This window comes from Harpia harpyja, chromosome 2 (assembly GCF_026419915.1).
Source record: "Harpia harpyja isolate bHarHar1 chromosome 2, bHarHar1 primary haplotype, whole genome shotgun sequence".
Lineage (NCBI taxonomy): Eukaryota > Metazoa > Chordata > Aves > Accipitriformes > Accipitridae > Harpia > Harpia harpyja.
In genome coordinates this window covers 71570171-71593092 of record NC_068941.1, presented here as the reverse complement: position 1 = coordinate 71593092, position 22922 = coordinate 71570171, and the positions used below count along the sequence as shown (strand labels likewise).

Sequence of the window (22922 nt, the reverse complement as noted above, 5' to 3'; positions counted from 1 at the left end):
TGTGAAAACTTCCAGTCTAAATGCTATTGACAAAAACCCCAACTGACACAACTTTACATTGGATATTTGATAATAGTTTTAAAGGGCCAGTATCTGAACTCACAAGATTATAAGAACATTTCAGTTCTCTTCTTAAAAAAGAGTTTCTGACATGCTGAGGTGCAAAGGGGGAGTCTTAAAACTCCTGCCCTTATAGATGAAACTGGAATAAAGCTGGTCCAGATTTAAGAAGCTGTCTTCCTAATCTAGGGAAGGGGTAGCAAAGTTCTTGAGTCTCATTTTAATTCTGCATAAGAACATCCAGGGCTTATTTTTCAGGTTTTTTAAAGCCTTTCCATCATGTTTTAAGAGATTTATCTTTCATATTCTTTATATAGTCATTAAAGTCCCTATAAAAATGTCATGCTGTAGATATGCAGCTGAATGGTTTTTTGTCAACTGCAAGTCAACACTAGGTTCCTATACTAAATTGTCAAAAGAGTCAACCTGAGAATAGATATTTTTGAAAAGTCACTTGTGTTTTATATGCCAGGAGTTATATTGAATTTAAATGGGCTATTGTTTAGACAGAAAGGGACTTAACTGGAAATGAGCTCTCTAAGCATCTATTTGTGAAACATCTGGCTGCCTAGAGAGACATCCGCAAGCTGTTCTAGAAGCTAAATTAATACACTTAATAAATGTGAGGCTAGAGATAAAGGCCAGACAATGTTATGCTGAGCACAATGTTTGGTATATCCTTAGTAATAAACATTTTTATTGTCTTTTAATGATTTGATGAGAATATAGAGGACTGCAGTGTGGTGATGTCTTTCTGTTAATGAAAAGTTTCAATATAACAATCTTTTCACACTCTATTTCTGTAGTCTTTTATAGATATAAATAATCCAAAAATAAGATCACCATAAACTTCCTTATAACGTGCCAACTATGCCGATTAAAATACTATAGCATTTGTGAGTCGCAGATTTTTAATTTTTTTCTTCACATTTATGGTTACCGTTATCCAGGCTGGAAAAAAAAATCTATACTTTTAAAAATGTGTGAAAATATTTCTAAACATTAATTATTTCTATGGCATTAATGAAAAATCAGTTGTTTCAGTTCTCCAGTTTCTTCAGCCTAAGAAAGTTAAGTGTTCTTTTTTTTTTTTCCATAAAAGGCTAACATATGTCAACTGAAAAACAGAAGCATGTTCATATTTACTCATGAATATATTAAACAAAATATTCTTATGGATTTCATTAATAAGTAGCTTTCTTCCAGGTAAACAGTAAAGACAGTTTTTAATGTATTTGCCACAGGAGTTATGCTTTGAATCTTTCATTGTTCATTAAAGAATAAAATGGTAAAAGCAGTGCAAAAAGCAGACATACTGTTCAAATAATGGCAGTTGGAGAAGCATGTCCAAAGTTAGGGCTCAGTTGATATCTGTAAAAGTTATGCACATGCATTTGCCTGCACAAACCCCAAATTATAGCTCCCCTATCTATTTAATAACTGCATGCACACATGCTTTTATTTTCCAAAACCATTCTGGAGTCTAGTCCTATCTCTAGCACATGCATTTAAAAATTTAGCTAAGGAAGGATGGATTTAAGTTTAGGCTTACTAGGCTAAAGTACACAAATAAGAAAAAGCATTCTTTGACATGCTTTGTTGAATGGGAATGCTGAAATAAGATTTTGTTTATTAAAGTAACCTTTTTCTGCATATATTGATAGAATTAAAGCACAGAAACACAAATTAAGGCTAAGTATATTTCAACAAATTACTTGTTTTAAAAATAATCCCCTTAACATTTCTAAGGCATTCACATTATGTAGTTGTTATTATAGGTAGCGCTGGCTTCATTCCTAGCACATTACAATGTTGCTTCTTTCATGCTAGCATAAATCAAATAGCACATTATGTCAAAATGGGATAATAATAATATGTGTCTACAATGATATTCTTATTTAATATAATATTTTCATTTAATATAACATTCTTACTATAGCATTTCTTTATTGACGAGAGTACAGAGAAAAATGCTGAATGCATCTTTTTTCACTACTTGGTTCTCAAATATGAAATATTTAATGCAAGTTTTATGTTGACTTCTTTTCTGGTTTATAAAACACTTTCAGCATGAAAATACAAGTTTTGCATGGTCAAGGTTATTAAGACTGACTCTAAATATTTTTTATTACCTCTGCAGACAAAAAGCTCCCACAGAAATGTGCAAGGGATCAGGATGTGTTGCTCTCCAACCAACTTCAAACAAACAGATCAAACCTATCCCTTCTATTTTATTTCCTTTTTCTATTTTATGCCCCATCCCTGGAATTGTTGAAGGCCAGGCTGGATGGGGCTTTGAGCAACCTGGTCTAGTGGAAGGTGTCCCTGCCCATGGCAGTGGGGTTGGACTAGATGATCTTTAAAGGTCCCTTTCAACCAAAACTGTTCTGTGATTCTGTGATTCCATGGTTCTATGATTCCTTTTATAGGCTAAGGCCATATTATTTAGGCCACGTAGCTGAAAGCAGCTTCTACATAATGAATTACTAGCAGGTGTCACAACAGTAACTGACCTTTTTAAGCTACCCTATTGTCAAGTAAAACACATCAGCTGAAGCAACCATGAAAAAGTCACCGTGCGTCCACATCTTTAGTGCTTTTCATCTTTGAGATCTCAAATAGTTAGAAAGGAAACCAAGTACCACAGTCTTCTCTATAGAGGAGCATATGAAAGACAGTGAAGTGGGGTAGCAAAAAGAAAGCCTAGATCCATACCACTGAAGTCTAGGCACTTAACAGGGGCCTGTGTTTGTAGCCACATTGCCTCAGGACACAAGGAACTGCTCTTGGAGGTATTTTTTTACCTCAGATTGATTGATATGCTTTATCAGAAGGGTATACAGGGACCATCTGCTTGCAATTTTAGATGTTCAGGTTAGTGCCTAGAATTAAGCCAAATTAATCTAGACTGAATTGGGTCCCCAGGGGTATTTTAAAATCAGTTATAGCAGCCAATTTATATAGGAAGACATTAGTGTTATTACTATAATTTATGTAGGTATATGTATATATATGTGCTTGTGTGTATCTATGTATGGATCTCCCCTCCCTCTCTCCCCTATTTTTATCTGTTAGCTACCCTGGAGAGATTTTATTTCCTCACAGTATATCAAGACATTAAAGGTAGTGTCAGTGTGCTTTTCCCTTTATCTCTACATTCCCACTTTGTTTTCAATTTCATTTTTATTTTTCTTTCAGGCACATACTTTAAATCTCGTTGCCTAAATAGTTTGATGTTACATAGTCAAAACCTGCAGAGCCAAGCCATTCCTCCCAGACCAATACTATCCTGTCTATTGGATAGCAAGCACACACAGACACGTGCACACATGTACACAAAAAGATACCGCTTTTCAAATACATTGAGAGCAGCTATTTAATTTAACCAGTGAATCACTTCTCAGGTAGCTTGTGGAGTGTAAGTGTCAACCCAGCAGCTCCTATGCGGCAGACCCTGGCACTGGTATCTTGCCATCCTGCTCTGCCCAGACAAATCTGTTACCAGCCCACAAATCTGTTTGTCACTTCCTTTTAAACCTCAATAGAGCATACTGTTGCTTCAGTAGATACCTTGTCTCTCAAGTGAGCAGTTAATGAAAGTATAACTTCTGATGCATGCAAACCTAAAACAAAATCAAATGAAAAATAAAACTTGCTTTGAGTAACAGGAGATGTCGTTTTGGCAGCCGAGCAGGGCAAGAGTTTCATAAGTCGCTCTTTAATGCTGCGTTTGGTACTGTTCTGAGCGTAGAGGAAACCTAAAAAATATATTATCAGGACTGTTAACATAGGCTTGAGAACAATTTCTGTACATGCTGCAGAGTTCATCATTATAGCAGAATCCTGATGGGAAAAGGCCAAACAGATGGCAACCATCCTGAATTGCAAAGGGCAACCAGAATTTTTGAAGAGGACAACAAAATTGTTTTGTCTTTGTATCTTTTCAAAAAAGGGGATTTTTCTGTATCTGTGCATCTCTTAAAAAGTTCTTATAACCCACTTAAGTTCTTGTAACCCACTTTAAAACATCTAACGGAGAAGTATCAGATTATGTATTTGAAACAACACAAGGTAAAAGTGTTTGTAAAATTTTAATGCTAAAATATTTGAAATACTTTTAAGTCTATTTGATTTCAAAGTTTAATAGGGAAAACAAAACCAAACTGAAATAAAATCTCAAAGATATCTTTTGTTGTCCTTTCTGGCAGTCTTCTAGTTCCATGGCTGAGCTTTCCCATATAATTCATTCAGCAATAACCAACCTGGTACTTTTGCCTTTTCTGAATATTAAAATATCAACCATGATGTGTAGCCAGTCTCCCTTTTCTTTAATATTTGACATTCTACATATATATAAAGATAAGTATTATTTATATTTTCATCTTTAGATACTGACATGGCTGAATGGTTAATGTTCATGTGCCATAAAGCAGGTGAACAGCATTATACCCTTATTTACTGTGAAGGAAAGCATCAGAGTAACTGTCTTTGAGGTCTAACTAACCATTTTATACAAAATGGTGATACAAGCAAGCATCTCCTGGGTGGACATTTGCTGCAAATGACAGACTTAACATCCATAAAACAGCTGAGTAAATGATTTATGTTCCTGAGCTCAGTTTGGACATTATGCAACTCCTGCACTTTTCATCGTGACTGCGCGCGCTCATACACAAAGGCTGCTCTGGGATGGCTCCTGCTACAACAGCAAGAATGCAAAACAGATGGGGCAAGAAATGAAAGACATGACTGACAGTTCCTGTGCTAGCAGTACAGTCACCAGAATAATCCTGGGTTATCCCTGCTGAACACTGGTGTTAGTGACACGATGAAGAATAGTTTCCTCCCTGTCACCAAACCAGGGTGGGAACCTCCCACTTGTAACACTAAGTGGAGCTTGTAGGCAATCTTGAGAAAGCATGTACTTAAATTTGGGAACCGAAGGAGAAAGTGAGAAAGCTTTAAGGATATTAAACTTTGTAAATGAAAGAAAAAATATTTCTCAGTTTGTATATGAGTAAAACATTGAAGGAAATGGAATTAAAGAAATGAGGAAAAACAGGAAAGACTCAACCACAGCCTTAAAAAAAATCAACCATTACCAGGCAAATTCTGCCTCTGTGAGAACAGCAGCTTTGGTGAATGGACAAAACAATCCAGTTTCAGCACAAGGTCAGATGGACCTAAATGACCATCTCTGGAAATGTCAAAAGCTTTTAATACAAATAATAAGAATGAATACACTTATTATCTGTAGCACTTAACCATCAACTCGGAAACACTGTGCAGATAAATGCACAAAATAAAAGACAATCTGTGATCTGATGGGAATCTCAAACTCCATATTTTTGAGTACAAAAACTGAGCCTTTAAATGGATACCTTGTGGTCTCAGCTGGCAGTGTCTGCAGTATCACACTATGCCTGTACTGTAAATATCTGAACACAACGGAAATTTGTTTACCTTAAAGGTTTTTTCTTTATTAGGAATTCCTCTAGCATAGATGTGATCTAGAAATATCTACTTCTAGCTTGTTAATTTGAGTTAAGGTTTGCAAAGGTTTACTGTCTATGTATTACTTACATTATTACATAGGTCCACAACCTATGTAGTTACTGAAGATATATACAGTGCTTTGCAAAACCAAAAGGGACATATTCTTTCCAAAGGGTTTGAAGCCTAAAGCCTTGAGTAAGCAAACAATTTTGCTACTTTTATGCTCACAAAAAATCTCATGGAATTTAATGTAAACCATATGGGCTTTGCAGTGGTATGGTCAAGGTCAAAAATCAGATGAAATACATGGGAGAAAGTAATATCAGAGGAGTAACTTAGGAGCACGGTATAATTTTTGTACTCACTTCTGGCAGCTAATTTAAAATACTGACACTAAGATCAGGGCAGAGATGAAGGAATTGGTTTATCTTCTCACAGTATGAGGAAGCAGCACGGAAGCTTTTTCGCTCTCAGTGGCTGCAGTCAGTTTATTCTGCAGCTATTGCAGTTCACTGTCATGACCTCCTGATCAGTACTACAGTTTTCAATGTGATTTTTCATGAGTAAAGGACTACTTAATGCAGAGAAAACATGTTGCACACTGGGTCTATGCTGAGTCACTGTTTAATACCCAATGAAACACCAGAAATGTTAATTAAGATGAAATATTGTAATAATTTCTGTGAATTAAGTAGCTATTTGCCCAGTTCGAAACAGGTTGAGAAAAAAGATGTAGCCATTAAGAAGCTAATTAATCTAAGATACATTAAAATTTATTTATTATATAGTAAGAGATTCTTATCGTATTACCAGTCTTCAAAATGGCTGTTCATGAAAAAGTGAAGAGCCATGAAGCACCAACACACTGAGAATGATGGACTGATGCTGCTTTCTTCAAAATTCTAAATAATAGTAACTCCTAGCCTTGTCATGGTTTAACCCCAGCTGTCAACTAAGCACCACGCAGCCGCTCGCTCACTCCTCCCTTGCCCCGGTGGGATGGGGAAGGGAATTGGAAAAAAGTAAAACTCGTGGGTTGAGATAAGAACAGTTTAATAACCAAAATAAAAAATAATAATAATAATAACAACAAGAACAAGAACAACAACAACAATAATAATAATAATGGAAAATAACAAAAGGAGAGAGAAATAAAACCCAGTAAAGACAAGTGATGCACAATGCAATTGCTCACCACCTGCTGACTGACGCCCAGTCAGTCCCTGAGCAGCGATCCACCCCCCTGGCCAACTCCCCCGTTTATATACTCAGCATGATGTTCTATGGTATGGAATATCCCTTTGGCTGGTTCGGGTCAGCTGTCCTGGCCATGCTCCCTCCCAGTTTCTTGTGTACTTCCTTGCTGGCAGAGCATGGGAAACTGAAAAATCCTTGACTTAGGATAAGCACTACTTAGCAACACCTAAAACATCAGTGTGTTATCAACATTATTCTCATACTAAATCCAAACCACAGCACTGTACCAGCTACCAGGAAGAAAATAAACTATATCCCAGCTGAAACCAGGACAAGCCTGCAAAGAGATATTCAGAAGAAGCTGAATTTTCCAAACTTTTCTTGATTTTTTTTTTTTTAATAATTGGTTGATTAGAGATTTCATAGCTGTTATTCCTAACCCAATCAGCCACAAACTCCTCTGGGCTAAGTGTGAAGGTTCTTCAAATTCAGGTTAGTTAACTGGTGCTGCTTGCTCTTGGTTTTGATAATTTGTTCCTCTGCAATGAAAATTAAACTGTGAGACACACTTTTCCACAGAATTCACTGTGGGGGTGTCCTAGAACTCATCTCCATACTACACCTCCTGGAATTGTGGGCAATTTTCCCAAGAGGTGCTCACGCTTCACAAAACGCTCTGTAACTGGAGCATGGCTTACGTATTATCATATCTAGGTACTGCTGTACTATGTGCTGCATATAACTGTTGGGCATACTAGACATCCTTTAGAAGCGACTGCTATTTAGCATGATTTATATCTGTAGTTGCAACTGACAAATGCACCAATGGCTTAAACCTCTGATTTACAGATATTTAAACTAGAGAACTGTAACTCTACAAAAGTTTAATATGGAGAGTACCATGCATACACATGGTCAGTACAACTGTTTTCTGAATTGCTACTTTTAAAAATCGTATTTGGCCAAAAGCATCCAGATCATTGTTATGTGTGTGACCTAGTCACTCCAATATCACAATGTTCACAGGATGATGTAGATCTGACACTGCTCTTACAAAAAAATACATAAAGAAGCACAAAAATTTTTCCTCATTAAATAAAAAAATAATATAGTCATAACTGACTTTAAAAGATAAGGAAAAAGGATGCATTAGAATATAAAAGTTATTATTTACAAATTACAAGTTACAAGTGACTTATAAATGACCATACATTCCTGATCACATACATCTATACCCAGACTATCTTAACTCTTTACATATTTACTTTTTCAGACGTATGATCCCTGCTTTGGAAAGACAGTACATATATATTGCCCTGTTGTTACAGAGGTAGGTGAGACTATCCCAGGAAAAGCTATCAAGGCAAGGGATTTTTGCAGGAGTTTTTGGAGGCAAAATATCCCTAAGTGTGATTGTTTTCTTTGCAAATTCTTTGTAGTCAGCATGAAAGTGAGGGCAGGTAGGCCACTTTTTGCTGGTGTAGGAGATAAATCAGATAGTCTGCCTTGCATCTCCACTAAGTGCATGAGATGGACTGTGCTGTGGCTGCTCTTCCCCCAAAGTCTTGCCCACCTTTCCTGCCTGCATCAAATGCCCTCTCTTCAAAGCAGCACTCTCCTGCCTTGCCTCCTGCCTCATTGTTGCCTTTTTGTAATGGGATTTGGGTGATAAATGTCAAGGTAGAAGGCACAGTCATCTGAGTACTTGAAAACTTTTGGGGCAGGTAATCATCCTATTCGATAGGAAGTTCAAAAACTAGAAACAATTCTCCCAACAAATTCTTCCTTTGCTGTCAGTGAAAGAGAAAAGTCACCTGTAAAACTACTTTTTTTTCCCCCCACTCTTTTTCCCTCCATGTTTTTTTCTATTTTTGTTTATTTTTTTTCTTTCTCAATGTCTCTATTTGGCAAAGACAGCAGATGAGCTTCCACTGTTTAAGTCTCACTCCACTTTTTAGTCAGCAGTATTTACAATCCACTGCCCACATCCAATGCCTTGGCAATACAGCTAAGCTCCCAGGAAGCAGTGCTGGAATTTGGATTTTGTTCACCTACAGGATCTTAAGTCTTCCATGAAAATGGGAAAAATGCCTAAGTTGTATTAGTTCTGACTGTGATCTTTTTGGAAGAGGGTTAGTATAAAACCTAAAAGCCAAGCTGCACAGGTCATTTTCCTAAATCTAAAATTTTGGTAGGAAGTGACAAACATTCTGAAAACCAAAAAATGAAACGCATGAAGTGTTTTCTTGGCATAAAGGTTTACGCTCAGTTTCAGCCGTACGATGGAATTTCTCCCAGGGCCTTAAGGGCTCACAGCCCAACTAAACTGTTAATGGTTCCACACAGATGGAGAGGCAAGGGAGACAAAATGAAGCGCCGATTTCATATTCACAGTTCAGGACTTGTGGAAGAGAGCCAAATCAGAGTACATATTCCTTCTGTGTAGTGAGTCTGGGAATGAAATAAAATGATGTACAACATAAATATTTATAAGTCTCAGCCTCAGTTCTTTGGAAACACCTGCCGAGGAACTGTGTGAGTCGTCAGTAGGCTACTCCACAGATCATCAGGATTTTTGCCAAGCCAGGAAAACATTCTTGCTAATCTCCTTTGTCTGTACATATGTATTTTTAGTGACTGCCCCTAACTTTCTGTTTTTCATTGCAAAATATACCTATCAGCTCCATGGACTACTAAAGCCCTATAAACCACACCAGATCTGCTACAAGGAGAAGCCATGAAGCTACTGAGCTGAAAAAATGGATGGCAGCATTTAAGGGACTACCTTGAAACACTCATTCAAGAGTCAGATTGCTCTCCTTCACTTTAAATTCTCTTGTACCTACTGTTTTAAACCAGCCTCCCAGTGGGAGATGCAAATTAGGAGCTGGTAGCCACACTTCTCTACCAATAAATTAGAGGTCAGAGTCAATCGGGAAGTCTGGAGGCCAAGGTACTTGAACATGGATTGAAAATGAAGGACAAAGAACAAGTGATCCTGTCAAAAACAGTAACTACAGTAGGGCATTTGTGGGATTGGCAAATGGAAAAGGATGAAAGAAGAGAGGAAAAAGCTAATATCACAGGAGAGAAGAAATGGAGAAGTGTCAAAATATAAAAAATATAAAACAGAGAAAAGGCCATGCTTTTGTCCTTACAGTCTTCATTAAATTTCCCAAATACAGCTTTATTATTCAGACCATGCCTTCCCATGACGTACATGCAGCTTTTCAACCTGAAAAACTACTTATTTTATGAACAGTTTCTATGCAAATGTTTAATGCAAACATTATTTAAAACTGTTATAAACATCTCCAGGAGCATGAACACTGAAAATTACACAGAGTTTCTTCAGTGCAAAGCTTGAAAATGTACTAATTTTTCCACAGCACTTTGTTCGTTTAATACCACTTAACAGACTTGCACACACACTCCCAGAGCATGTGTAAAACTAAGCTGGTCCCCTATGACAGGAAACATATTTATACCAGATCACTTGCTTGCTTTAGAAAAATCTCACTTGAAGTGGACCATGTGAGCAAATGAGAGAATGCACAATGAACCAGATTTGTTTGATTGCTACTCGGAACTATGCAGTTTTCTTCACCTTTTTCCCTTCTGTTGTTTATGAGTATAGAAGTTTTTAACTAACTGTAATATATACAAATGATCACACAATAAATCACATCAACAGAAAGTTAGTTACTTTGTGGGGATCTAGGAAGGAGACAGATTAGGAGGAATAGGTTTTTAATTTAGAGGAGAGAGCAGTGAAAAGGAAAATAATACTTGAAGAAGAATGTAGTAGATAGTGCAGAGAAATGAAAAAAAATACATATATGAAAATCTGTCCAGCACAATAGTTTTAAGTCAGGCTCTCACTATCCTAAGCAATAAAACAGTTGTACGTTTTTCTTAATGAAATTCCTAATTTACTATTGCTCAAAGGGATTTTAGAACTGAAATAAAAATGCTAAACTACAGAATTTAACAGCTAACTGCTTTTGTATGTAATATTTTCTAATAGACTCAAGACCCAGTGTGTAAGTAGGAATCAAAAGAGATAAAAGAACTATTTTTTTTTTCGTTGGGCTTTGATTCAAACATGTTTGTATAGCTTTAATGGAATTACAGCTTCTTTCAAGGAAACAAGAAGCAAACAAACTCTGGGCCAAAGAAAATCTCTATGTGGCTCAAGAATGCTTTATTTCATATTCAGGAAGGACACTCAACTTAGGAAAAGTCATACTGGCTATGCCTATTCACAAGCAATTTGGCGCAACAGAAATAGATTGGCAGATGAAAGTGAGTGATGCTGAGGAACCTGAGATCTTGCAGGTGGCTTATGGATACAGAGGCTGAAGAATAAGTGTGCTTTATCACAGCCTAAGCAAGGTGGATACTTCAGTAGCAGTGAAATGGGCCCTAACACTGGGCAGAGCAGTCTGGACATCTCAGCAGTGGTGTCCCTGGTCAGTGAAGAGCCTGAAGGGCTGGCACCAGTGATGGGGTGAGAGACCCTCTGAGCAGTCCCTCGCTTACAGGGCTGGTAGGCTCAGCGTGGCAGGCATGGCAGCATGAAGCTGTAAAGAAAACCTGTTTAAAGAGGTTGAATTACTAATTGTGATTGAACAGTGATAACAAACTGAGTTTATCTGGTTTGGCAGAGATTCACTGAGTTTTGTAATGGAGGAAAACTAATTGATGCTTCAGTCAAAATGAAGGATCAGTTCTAACCAGGGGACTAAAAACCAGCGATATGCAGTACCTGTGCTGTGGAATATGAAAGCAGAGAGAGAAAAATACTGTTGTAAAAAGGCTAGAGAGAGCAACTGAACACAAAAAGATGAGTCTATTAAAAGTGAGTGACAGATGATGGAAAGAAATCAAATGAGTGATATGAGATGAGCTAGAATGAAAAAGAAGTGTTCAGCAGAGAAAGGAAAGAGAGAGCAAAAGTAAAAATGTTAAAGAGGAGTTAAGAATTAGAATGAAAAAGTAAATAGGGAGATACTAAAAATGTTGAGAGACCTTTCAAATATTTATTACCTCCATATTTAGCTTCTTATCTTAACGGTGTGTATGGTGTATGTGAACACGTACAATGCTGGACTCGGGTGTACTTACATTTGCCAAAGGGCCAGCAGCTGGAGTCAGACTGGGGGTGTGGGCACCCCTGGCCTGCGGAGTCAGCTACTGGAGCCACTGGGGTCTCTATGCCACCCACTGGAGCAGGTGAGGGTCTCGGCTCCAGCCACTGGGCTGGGAATGGTGTGTATCCTGAAAACCAGCTACTGGGGGGTCCAATGTGAGTGAGGGGCTCAGTGCCGGGGGCTGGAGTGGGACCACAGGTCATAGCCCATGTGCCTGGTTCTGGCTGCTGGGGGGCGAGTGTCCAGGTCTGCCCCAAATCATGTGTGAGGGGTGTGTTATAACATCCTTTAACAAGCATGTCTGTACTTTATAGAGAGAAGTCTTTTCATACTCATTAGAACAATTAGAGAAGACCAGAAAGAGATGCTTTTAAGGGATAATTTGTGAAGTATACCTTCATAGTGTTCACACTATTATCCAATTATTCTGAGTGGAAATAATTAACCTGCAGTGCTCTAGGCTGTCACTGTAATGTGGTTTTTAGATTCTTTATACGAATTTAGTTCTTAGGAGAGATGTCTCACTGAGAGCTCACAGAACTTTGACAAAATGGTGAAACGAAACCAGTACACTTTTTAATTCTGCTGAACTAGCCCCAAGGGAGTCAGCTCTGACCTAGATCGTTCAGGAGTAGTTCACTTCCAAATCCACTTTCAAAGTCAACAGCAAATTTTCCAGAGTTCAGTAGGATTTGTCTGGAGCTTAAGTTCTACATTCCATACTTTGATTCCTAACATTTTTCTGCAAATTTTAGTGGTTTGCATAAAGCTCATTTTGATTTGGGGTGATGGTGACATTACACCACCTCTGTACAGAAGGCACCAAGCCTTTCTTAAACACTGATGGTTTTCAGTTGTTAAGCTGCCAGTCTTGACATAAAGTACTCTACTTTCCATTGATGATCTGTATCCTGCTCCATAAAAATAACCTTTTTGAACAAGATGGAAAAGGGGCACAACAAAGTAATGAAGAATACACTTTTCTTTTTTGCAAAAAGATTTGAAGAAACAAAAAATAGTGCCATTCATTAAATGCTTCATTAAAAATATTATAAAGAAATAGAAGAAAAGAGTATCAGTCCTTTCCGTTGATCACCTACCCTTAAAACCAAGTGTAACATGATGTTTACATTTACATTTCCTCAGTGCAGAGTTGAGTTATTATAAATTACTTAATGTAGCTAGATGCAGTGCAGTATTCCTACTAACAAAGTAGTAAGAGTAGTGTTTTATTTCAAAAGTGTTCTGGTTTCCTTAAGTGTGATGCAGCTACTCTTGCAGCTTTTACAACTGTGTGTACAGTTCCAGCCTGAATGCCACTTCTAAGCACACAACAGATGACAGTCTTAACAAGCACTAAGGTAATTAAAAATACGTAGTATGTGCATATGATGAATTTTAGAGGCTAGGTAAGTGTGACGGATTTGCGATTAGGCTGGCTAGAAGTAACAAATACATTCTCGTAAATCCCATCCTCTGTAAGGATCGGTGTGTAATTTGTTACACAAATTTTGTGCCAAAATGCAGAACTTCTACTCAATCTTCTAGTCCATCTTGACTACAGTTGCATTCTGAGACTATAATTAATCTCAGATAGGTTTAAGAATTAATGATCTGGATAGCACTGTTGAAATACTGTCAATTTTTCACTAGTGTTCTAAAAGTTATAATTAAAGAAGCCACTTTGAAGCAACCAATTCTCCTTAGGAGTGGTGAATATGAGAACTTGACTGATAAAAATTTCATGTACAGTTTAAATGCTTATTAAAATTCAGGAATCACATGTTTGCAAATATGTAAAATACTAGGATACATTTGCACCATTTTAAAAGAATGTTTAAATAATTTACAAAGTACAAAAAATGCAAAATTTCTTCCTCTTAGTAAAACTAAGTCTGTGATTCAATGGCAGACCTCAGCTCCCTGTGCTGAGGGTCCCTGACCAGTCCCCGCTCCCCTGACACCGATTCTCATCACAGCATCACGCTGCTTAAGAACAGCCCTTTCCTTTGCAAACCTGGTTCTATTTCCTGATGCAGCTGACAGCACATCTCTGCAAATAATTTTGTCTGCATGCCTGGAACAGTGATATATTTGGGTGGGATGAGAATGAATCGTTAACCTGGGAAAGTGGGAGCTTCTTAGGCCTACGTTGCTGCTGAAGTACACATAGTGCTGAACCATGATCTTATTTTCTACATCACAGAGCTGGGCAGAAGGTGCAGAGTGATATTCAATATTGAAGGAAGACAAAAAATGTTTTCCTGTTAATCCTTGCAAAAGAAAGAAGTTGAGATATTCCAAGCTATTTTCTGAGATTATAAATGGCATTTATTGTCAGCTTTGCTCATGAGTGTTTTGAAAGGCATCTATTCTATTTCAGGTGAAGGATATCATGTATAGCAAACCCATGAAATTATTAACTAACAGCAGCTTGAAAAACGTTAGATGATTATACACTGTCATAACAATGAGATTTATCTAACACAAGCTATATGTATGAAAAAAAAATCCAAAAATCTATTTCTGATAGTTTTTCTATGAATTACAACATTTAAAAGGCTGGTTAATTCACAGAGCATTATGAAGACAATTGGAGCAAAGTCCTTTTGTTTTCATCAGCCAAAATCCCCAATAAAATTAGTTGCTTGAACAAGGAGATAGGAAATCTGGCTTGCAAAGGAACTTTGAAACCTTTGCACAAAAACATTAGGAAAAAGGTTTCAACCGATCACTGGCTTTCCATCCTGATGCTTTGCTAACCGTTGCAAAGGACCTAAGGAAGGAATAACACTGAAACATTGAAGAAAGGTCACTTACTGAATAAGAGTTTAAACCTTTATTTTTTGGACAGATTTTTAAAGATGCTTTTCTCTATGAACCAACACTTGCACGCACAGGCACACACACAAACACTGACTGCAGCATGCTGATGCTGATTACAAGTTTTCCCTGCGGCAATTCAGGCTGCAAGATAAAATAAATAAACTGCTGCAACAGGTGGGGATGTTTGATTACATCCTCCTGGTTTTGTAACTATTAAAACATGTAGTTTTCTGTGGTTGCAGGGCTTTTCAGTTGCTAGTGCTCTTTTGCCTGCAGCTTCCATTTCTCCTTATAACCGTCATATTACAGTTCTCACTCGCTGTACATTTATTATGTTCCTAGTATAGTGAGTACTTCCTGCAGTCTGTTCAAAGTCTGCAACTAAGATTTTCTTACCTTGACATAAATGTATCGCCCTGACATAAACTTATGGCTTGCTGCTCTGTAGCCTGTATAAACCTCTCTCTTAAACGTCCCTCCTCCAGCAGCAATATTCCCTTCTTGCCTTATGGAAACTCCACAATCGAACTGTATCTAATTCATTTAGTCTGGTCACCTTAATATAAGGTTGATGTCTTTCTTTGTTCCCCTGGTGATCTCAGCTTTTCATCACCCAGTTCTCTGAATTTCTAGCTAAGACTTTCACTCTTTCTACTCGTATCACTGCATGCACAAGGAAATGAGAACTGGACTATGTTCTTCTTTAGCCATCCCTTTAAACTCTTCTATTTGTCTACTGATCTACAAATAGATTGAATTTTTACATAGAAACATGGAGAACTGTGAATGGCATGAATAAAGGCATTTAAAGAATGCATTACTTTGTATTTTATTTGTCTTTTATTTCTGCTTTTATCAGTGGCACCTCATCTATCTACTGGTCGCTTAGGTCCCACTATGTGTGGAAGGACAAAGACATTAATTTATCTTTGCACAACACCTACTGCAATAAATCCAGACTGGCTCTGATCCTTAGGCAATAATCTCACACAGAATGTTTATAAATAACAAAATATATTTTAAAAACTCAGAACAATTACGAGAAAGAACAAATGAAAGACTAGTGGCAGCTACTGAACAGGAAGAAGTGCTTGATTTTAACTTCAGCCAAAGAGCCTTTGCAGTGCTCTGTCATGAGCTACATGGAGCAAACTCTTATATTGAGCCTGACAGAGCTTTCAACTGTGAAGGAAGAACATGTGCTGGGACTGGTCCTAATCCTTGTGCTTTGAGTCAGTTGTTTCCAAACAAGTCATAATTTGTTGAAGAGGATACTGTATCTCATTTTTCTCCTGCTTACTTCGTGTGTCTATCAGAAGAAATACATCTGACTTTTGAACTTGAGAGACCCTGGTATAAATCAGTTGTAACTTATTTGCAATACATAAAATCCCCAAGTCTTTTTCATTCTGTATTACTAAATGTTTTTCCATTTAGTGTTGAAAATTTTCAGTTAAACCAGAGTAAAGTAACCATGTGCAATATAACACATACCAGCTTGTATGAAAAGGAGCAACCAAAGGAACGCCAATTTACAAGTGAATAAATGTGGGGGAGAGAGAGTAGGTAGGAAGATCACTGGGTATTGTAATGCTAGCACACAGGAAACAACAAGAAACAAGCTTCCAGTAGAGAAACCCCCTGCCCCGAAAGGTCCTATCACTAATGTGTTGCAAAGTCCCATTAGAGCAAGCGTTATTGATTTGGGAGTTCTTGCCAGGGCAAATCTGTTCAGTTCAGAGATTCCCCAAGGATCCTGACAAACCACACTCTTGCCATACTACAATAAATTGTCCTACTGGGTACTGGTTTTTAGCAGGCCTAAAAGCAAGCAAATCCACTTGCTGTTTTCTTTTACAGAAGGCTCTGATAGGTTTTTATTTTAGTTTTCTTTTCCACACCACTTCCACTGTTGGCTGCAATTAAATAAAATACCTTGGACTTTTTTATTATTCTACTTTGACTCTTGTCCTCATGCTGCTCTATTCTCTTCTGATAGCCCATTCACACATGGATCTGGGGCACAGCTGGAAATGGTTGCCAAGGATAAACTGAAATTCCTTTTGAGTTCCTCAAGATTTCTTCAAATTCTTCGTTTCCCAGTGGAACACAAAGAAGCCACATTTTAAAGAAAGTAGTAATTTCAGGTTGTTTCTTCATAGTGCTCACAACATGTCACTTCAGACTAGAAGCCACAGTTAACTCTTTGAAGTGTGAAATATAGCGACTCAGCAATAACTCCCAGACAATGTAAGTAAGGCAGACACAATAAAGTAGGGAAACAACAAAACTCGTTATGGATTCTTACACATACATGCACAAACCCAAATAGCACATCTGTCTAATGTCAGCTGCTAGAGAGAGAAGCCTTATGGTCTAAAATGCTTTCTGCAAAACTAAATGGGTGTTGATGCTCAGTTTAAAACCAAATGAGCAGGTAGAGATATAACCACAGTCATACATGGATAAATATATGTAGTTACATAAATTCTCATAAAAATACTTACGTTATACTAAGAAATCCAGAATGAATAAATTTATTTTTTATTTTTACATTTTTAAGTAGTAGACTTTCTAATTAAGACACAAATAAACATTATATGTAGATATGCAAATCTGTAGTAATTTCTTAAAAGAACCAAATAAAAAGAAAAGTTTATACAGCCCTTGGCATATAATTCTCACTTTATGTTTGAATAAAGCACTCAATTTTTCTGGTCTAAAGTAAATCCAAGCAGGAGTAGTAGTACTGCGTTTCTTATTATGTCCCTTAGCTGTTCATGCACAAAATAAAAAGTAATTTATTTCTAAGAAGGTTACGAGATGCTTAATAGCTAGGTGGAGAAAACCTCTTGATTGTTGTTTAAAACTATGGAAGCAAGATGTGAGTAACAGTAAGCTGTTCAATTTGCAGTCCTTTTTGCTTGTGGAATTTAACTCCAAGAAATATCTGAACATAATAAATAGTTCATTGTAGGTCTTGTTTTACATAGAATATGGGATGATTTTAACTCAATGGAACAAATCCTTAATTCTGTTGAACAAAATCCACATTCGAGAAGATTTATACGTGATTATAAGCCATTTGCTTTGGTGTTCTGTAGTGATAGACAGTCATCAAACTATGGTTAATTACTATTACTGTAGAGCGCGGAATATGTGAATGCCAATTCTTGTGTAAAAGTTCTGTAACTAGAAAAGCACATAAGCAAATGCTTAACAATCCAAAGCCAAATCAGTAATACAAGCTTTTCCACTCTGTGACCCAATACAGAAAATGATAAAATAACAGGTATTATGGATCTATGTAAAGTAAAATGGATGAGATGTGTTTTTCAGAAATGAGTTAAAAGAAAAAGCAATGGTTTGGCAAACCAGAGCACAGGAACTGTACTATGGATAGCGTATGTAGGTTCTGAAAAGATACAGAGACAGCTTTGGAAGAGAAACACTAGAGCTAGTGTCAATTGTTAAAGATTGGGAAGCAGAATTAAAGCAATAAGATAACAGAGTGGGAAATTATTTGCATAGAATGTATCTTTCATTTATAGTCTTGAACATGTATTGCCAAAATTATATAGATCAGAATTTTTAATACAGGGCACTACCGATACTTACATGAGTTCCAATAATTCTCACTTTGTCTAATAGGAATTAGACAATAATAGGAATTTTAATTCATTCTAAAAAGCCTATGCACATCCAATTAATTTAATTTTATTCACAGACAGTACAAATTTAAAAGAGAAATCCAGAATTAATCAGAAATCCTTGCCACTAATATGGAAGAATGCTCTTGATTCAGCCAGTAATTTCCCAACTACAGCATTTCTGCAAAAGTTTCTATATCTTTTTGTAACAGGCTGCAACAGAACAGCTTTTCTATCTGGCTGGCTTTATTCACTTTTAAAGAAAAGAACCCTCCTAAGTATTTCTTTTGAATGAAAAAAAAAATTATATTAAAATGGGCATAAAAACACCAGCTGGTATTTTCTAAAGAATGCATAATTCAACAGTTTTCAAAGGTCTACTAGGAGATAGCGAACAAAGTGTTGCTGGTGACCTATAGAACTAGGACACAGGGGAAACTGACAGAGATTAGATTTGTTTTAAAAGGAGCAGGAATTGTCTCAGAGATTATTTCTGATACGAGTTTCTAATGATGATTTTTGTGATTTACATGTACATTCTCTTATTAAGAAAAAAAATCATCTCTCCCCTGGTTCTGGTGTCCTCAGAAATAAGAAAAAACCAATAAAAATAGTGATACAAACCACAGAGTAAACATTCTGAAATAGTTAAAATATTATTTTCAACAAAACAAGCAGGACTTTTTATACATAAGTGTGATTTTTTAAATTGATGCTGCTACTCTAAACGTAGGGTGTTACACCAGGAGTGTTTGCATGAAAGTCTGATCCTGTGAGTAGGACAGAAACCTCCCAGAAAATGCCTGTTTTGCTGACTTGTGTCACAAGGAGGCTTATTACCCAGCTCAGAAAAGTAGAGTAGCACTCTCTTTCTTTTGTTTTTTTCCCAGATCACTTCAGATTAGGGAAAACACGTTTGGGGGAATTGGCACTCTGGACAGTCAAACCCATTTGAGTGGCTGCACTCCACTGGACAAGTCAGGCTTGTATCATTCTGTCTGCAATTACCTGTAAAGGAAATCTGAGTCCTGAAAGTTCAGGAAATTACTGAGGTTCAGGAAGTGGGCCATCTGTAAGAATTTCCTTTGAGATACCTTCTCCTAAGAAAAGAGCTTGAACTGACTGAGAAAAAAAGATACCTAATAAACATCTTATGGCAATCTTTTTGGTAGCTGTTTGGAATAAATAATCAATGATAGCTATATCAGTGCTAGCTAATTAAGTTTTGGTTTTTTTTAAAATTCTGTAGATATTTGATACTACTTTCCCCTGAGTGATTTAACAAGGGTTTGGGTTTTTTTCAGTGTCACTCCTATTTAAAATTACTGATTTATTTTTTTTTTTTACACTCTTTAATCCTTGTAACTAAAAACTGTAATGCTTTTGCCATATATAGCACTAGTATTGGACAACTTCACATACTTGTGAGCTAAATTAAAAAAAAAAAAAAAAAAGGAGAGAACAGGATAAAGAGCATTGAGAAAGCAGCCTGATCACTGATCGGTCAGTGTTTCAGAATCAATAACCAATTTACTACAGCACTTTATTACGGTATAGCTTAATGAGTTCTTGAGACCAAACCTGGTTATTTTTCAAGGTGCAATATACCCCAAATTAACATCTACCATTTTTCTTTCTTTTCTTGAGTAACCAGTGACACAGCCGTTACGGCAGTTAATTCAGAAATAAAATCTCATTACTCAAGGATATATATAAGGATATATATCCTTAGACATGTTAGCAAAATAATATTGAAACTGTTTACACTAATGTGGTTTATTATTGAGACTGAGCTAATAGATCTGGGAGGACAATAATCTCCCCAGAGTGACAAATGGCTGTGAGAAAGCTGTGGATAATAATCTCTCCTGCTGGCAAAGCAGTAGCTGGAAGTGATTAAGCCTTTAGGGTCCTACTGATGTTGGGGTTGTTACAGTTTCTTTTGTCAGGCAGGAAAACTATCTGATAAAATTAAAATAAATACGTATCATTAGCAGATGAAATACATGCACCAAAATAAACAAGTGTTTACATTTATATACAGAAAATTCATTCCTAATTGCTCTTCCATTCTGAGTCAGGCATTGTTTGAAACCACCCTGTACAAAAGAATTTTCTCTCTTAATCATGATTGCAGGGAAGACATATCCAAGAAAAGAAAGCATATTTTCAAATGAAACCTTTGTTCCTATGGTGTTTCTAAGTTGGAATGTTATTTTTCTGCATGTGATTTTTACTATATTCTTCAAAATATTATTAAGAATACACACCCGGGAATTAATCATCACAGACTTGTCCAAACTTTATTTATTATTGTTGTTAAACATTCCTTACACAAATTTGTGGGACTAACATATTTCATTTGATATTTTCAGCTCATCCCCTCAGACAATGATGCTACTAAACAAGATGCTGCACCACTTTTATCAAAACCCCTCCTAAACTGTCTTTAGCATACAGTACCCACTAAGTGAATTCATAATAATGGCAAAAGAAACATGTTATTTTCTTCCCTCAAATTCCTAGTTAATACCTTCTAGACTATGAGCTTTTTCAGATTTGCAGAAACTTTATCTTTCTGCCTTATATACTGCAGGGCACGTTACAGCTGAATAAATGAAATCCTAACAACTGCTTAGTTAAAATGATCTTCACAGGAAAATGTGTGTTTAAAAGGGCTCCTCTCCATTCTTAAAGGGCTTCTTTAAGAGATGATCCCAACTGACAATATTGTATTTCAAAGCAATGTCAGTAATTCTTTCAAAACAATAATGTGAGAAAGAAAATTCTGTCCAAGCTTAGCCTAACTATCAGGATTACACCTCTTGGGTGACACATTTGAGACCTGTTACAGCAGAAGCCCAAGCTTCTTAAGATAATCGTCCAACATATTGTTAGAATTTGTTGAAACCTCATCTAGTGTGAAGTTTGTAAGACTGGTTCAGCAATATTCTGACCTTACTGAAGAACAATGCAAGAGTAAATCAAAGCCTGCAAGAAGCACACGCAGCTCCTACCCCTACAATGTTCTCACACAAAAGCAGTAATTCCAGGAGCATAAAGCCAACAGCAACAACAGCAGGAGAACAAATAAAAGAATTCGGCAGTTACTGCCAATATGAAAAAAAGATAAACCAGGGAGTTCAGAGTTTCTCTTTAGCATTAGGGTTCTGCAGAGCACATTCACATTCTTCACAAAAATAGCCCAATATTCTTCTCCAGGTTGTTGTGATTCTACTCTATCAAAACAGCTGGGCTGTCCTAGGACACTTCAGGATAAATCTGTTTGAAAAGTTCGGATTTGGACAGAACTGGGCCTAAGCAAGACAGAAAGTAAAGGAGCAGCAGCCTTGTGCCTTCATGGAAGTGCCTTGAATTAAAAAAAATTCAGTTCTGAATTAAACCTTCTGAGGATGTTCATCATTTTGTGTACTAGAATTGTTTAACTGAGGAACGTTTCTGCAGATTAAATGGAACTAGCAATCTAATGATATTTTAAAAGTCAGAGAAGATGTGGCTTTATAGGCTAAAAGCTATGCTGAATTATTAGCTGGACCTTTCATGAAGAACTTACGGAAATTAATTAACTTAGGGAAAATGATGTCAGGGATGCAGAGAATGTGATCATACTTTCTCCGTCAAGAAGTAAACAAATCCTTGAATTTTATAAATTCAATCTTATACAAGACAGAATTATTATCTAGCATGACTCCCTGCTACAATTACCGTAGAAAGAGTGGCAATGTCAGAAGTTTACAACATGTTTAATTGCAAGCACAATGACATTCTCACAGCTAATATGCTGAATGACAAAAGCATGATTTATTTATAATGATAAAATCATATTATAAAGTCTGATCAAAGAAAGACTTTAAGGACTGTTAATTTACTGAGGTGGTGAGTATTCTGGGCATTAAATCAGTAAAGCCTTGAGGTATATAGGTTTTGCTGGACTGGGGGCAGAATGCACATCCCCTTTCAGGATTAAGTCATGGGTTGATGATGAGATCTCACCTTCCTTTTGACCTTAAGAACAAGAAGTCATCAGGAAAAATATTCTGGAAACTTAGACCAGTTAGTCATTTTATTCTCTGCTCCTGATCAACTGAGCCTTACTCTTTATCTGTCCATGTTTCTACAGAAAGACAGTGAAATCCACTGCTAGAGATTCTGGTCTTATTCAAATTCTTATTTCTTTACTGTATTTTAAATGTTAAAAACCCCAAACAGGTCAGAGGACCTGTTGTAAGAAATTCTGTCAGTTCTAATGAAAGAAATACAAGTAGCATAGTAGAGTAGCCACTAGAGCTGTTACTTCTTTCCAGATCCCGAATCCAGATGCAGATTTGTTGAGATATCTGGAAGGCTAGCCTCCTCCTCATTTTTTGCTGGCTACTTGGAATATACACTGTGTTGTGATGACAGAGAAATTTCCAATCTAACCTCTTCCTTATGAAAGCTGCAGTCCAATATTCAAAACTGCCTGCAGCTGTGTTTTGTTCAGTAACACCTACTGTGCAAAAAGAAACACAGGAAGAAA

The 22922-nt window shown here is 36.8% G+C and overlaps 1 protein-coding gene across 16 annotated transcripts in view; it reads right to left on the bottom strand.

The window, feature by feature from the left end:
• KCNIP4 (potassium voltage-gated channel interacting protein 4) overlaps nucleotides 1–22922 on the bottom strand; it is a 474029-nt gene that overhangs the window by 55534 nt on the left and 395573 nt on the right. For 2 of the 16 annotated variants that reach the window (XM_052780348.1, XM_052780347.1), the window contains exon 2: nucleotides 3717–3818. The exons of the other annotated variants lie outside the window; for them this stretch is intronic. In XM_052780348.1, the coding sequence (XP_052636308.1) occupies nucleotides 3717–3818 (102 nt within the window). The remainder of the gene's footprint in view (nucleotides 1–3716; nucleotides 3819–22922) is intronic. 16 annotated transcript variants of the gene reach the window in all.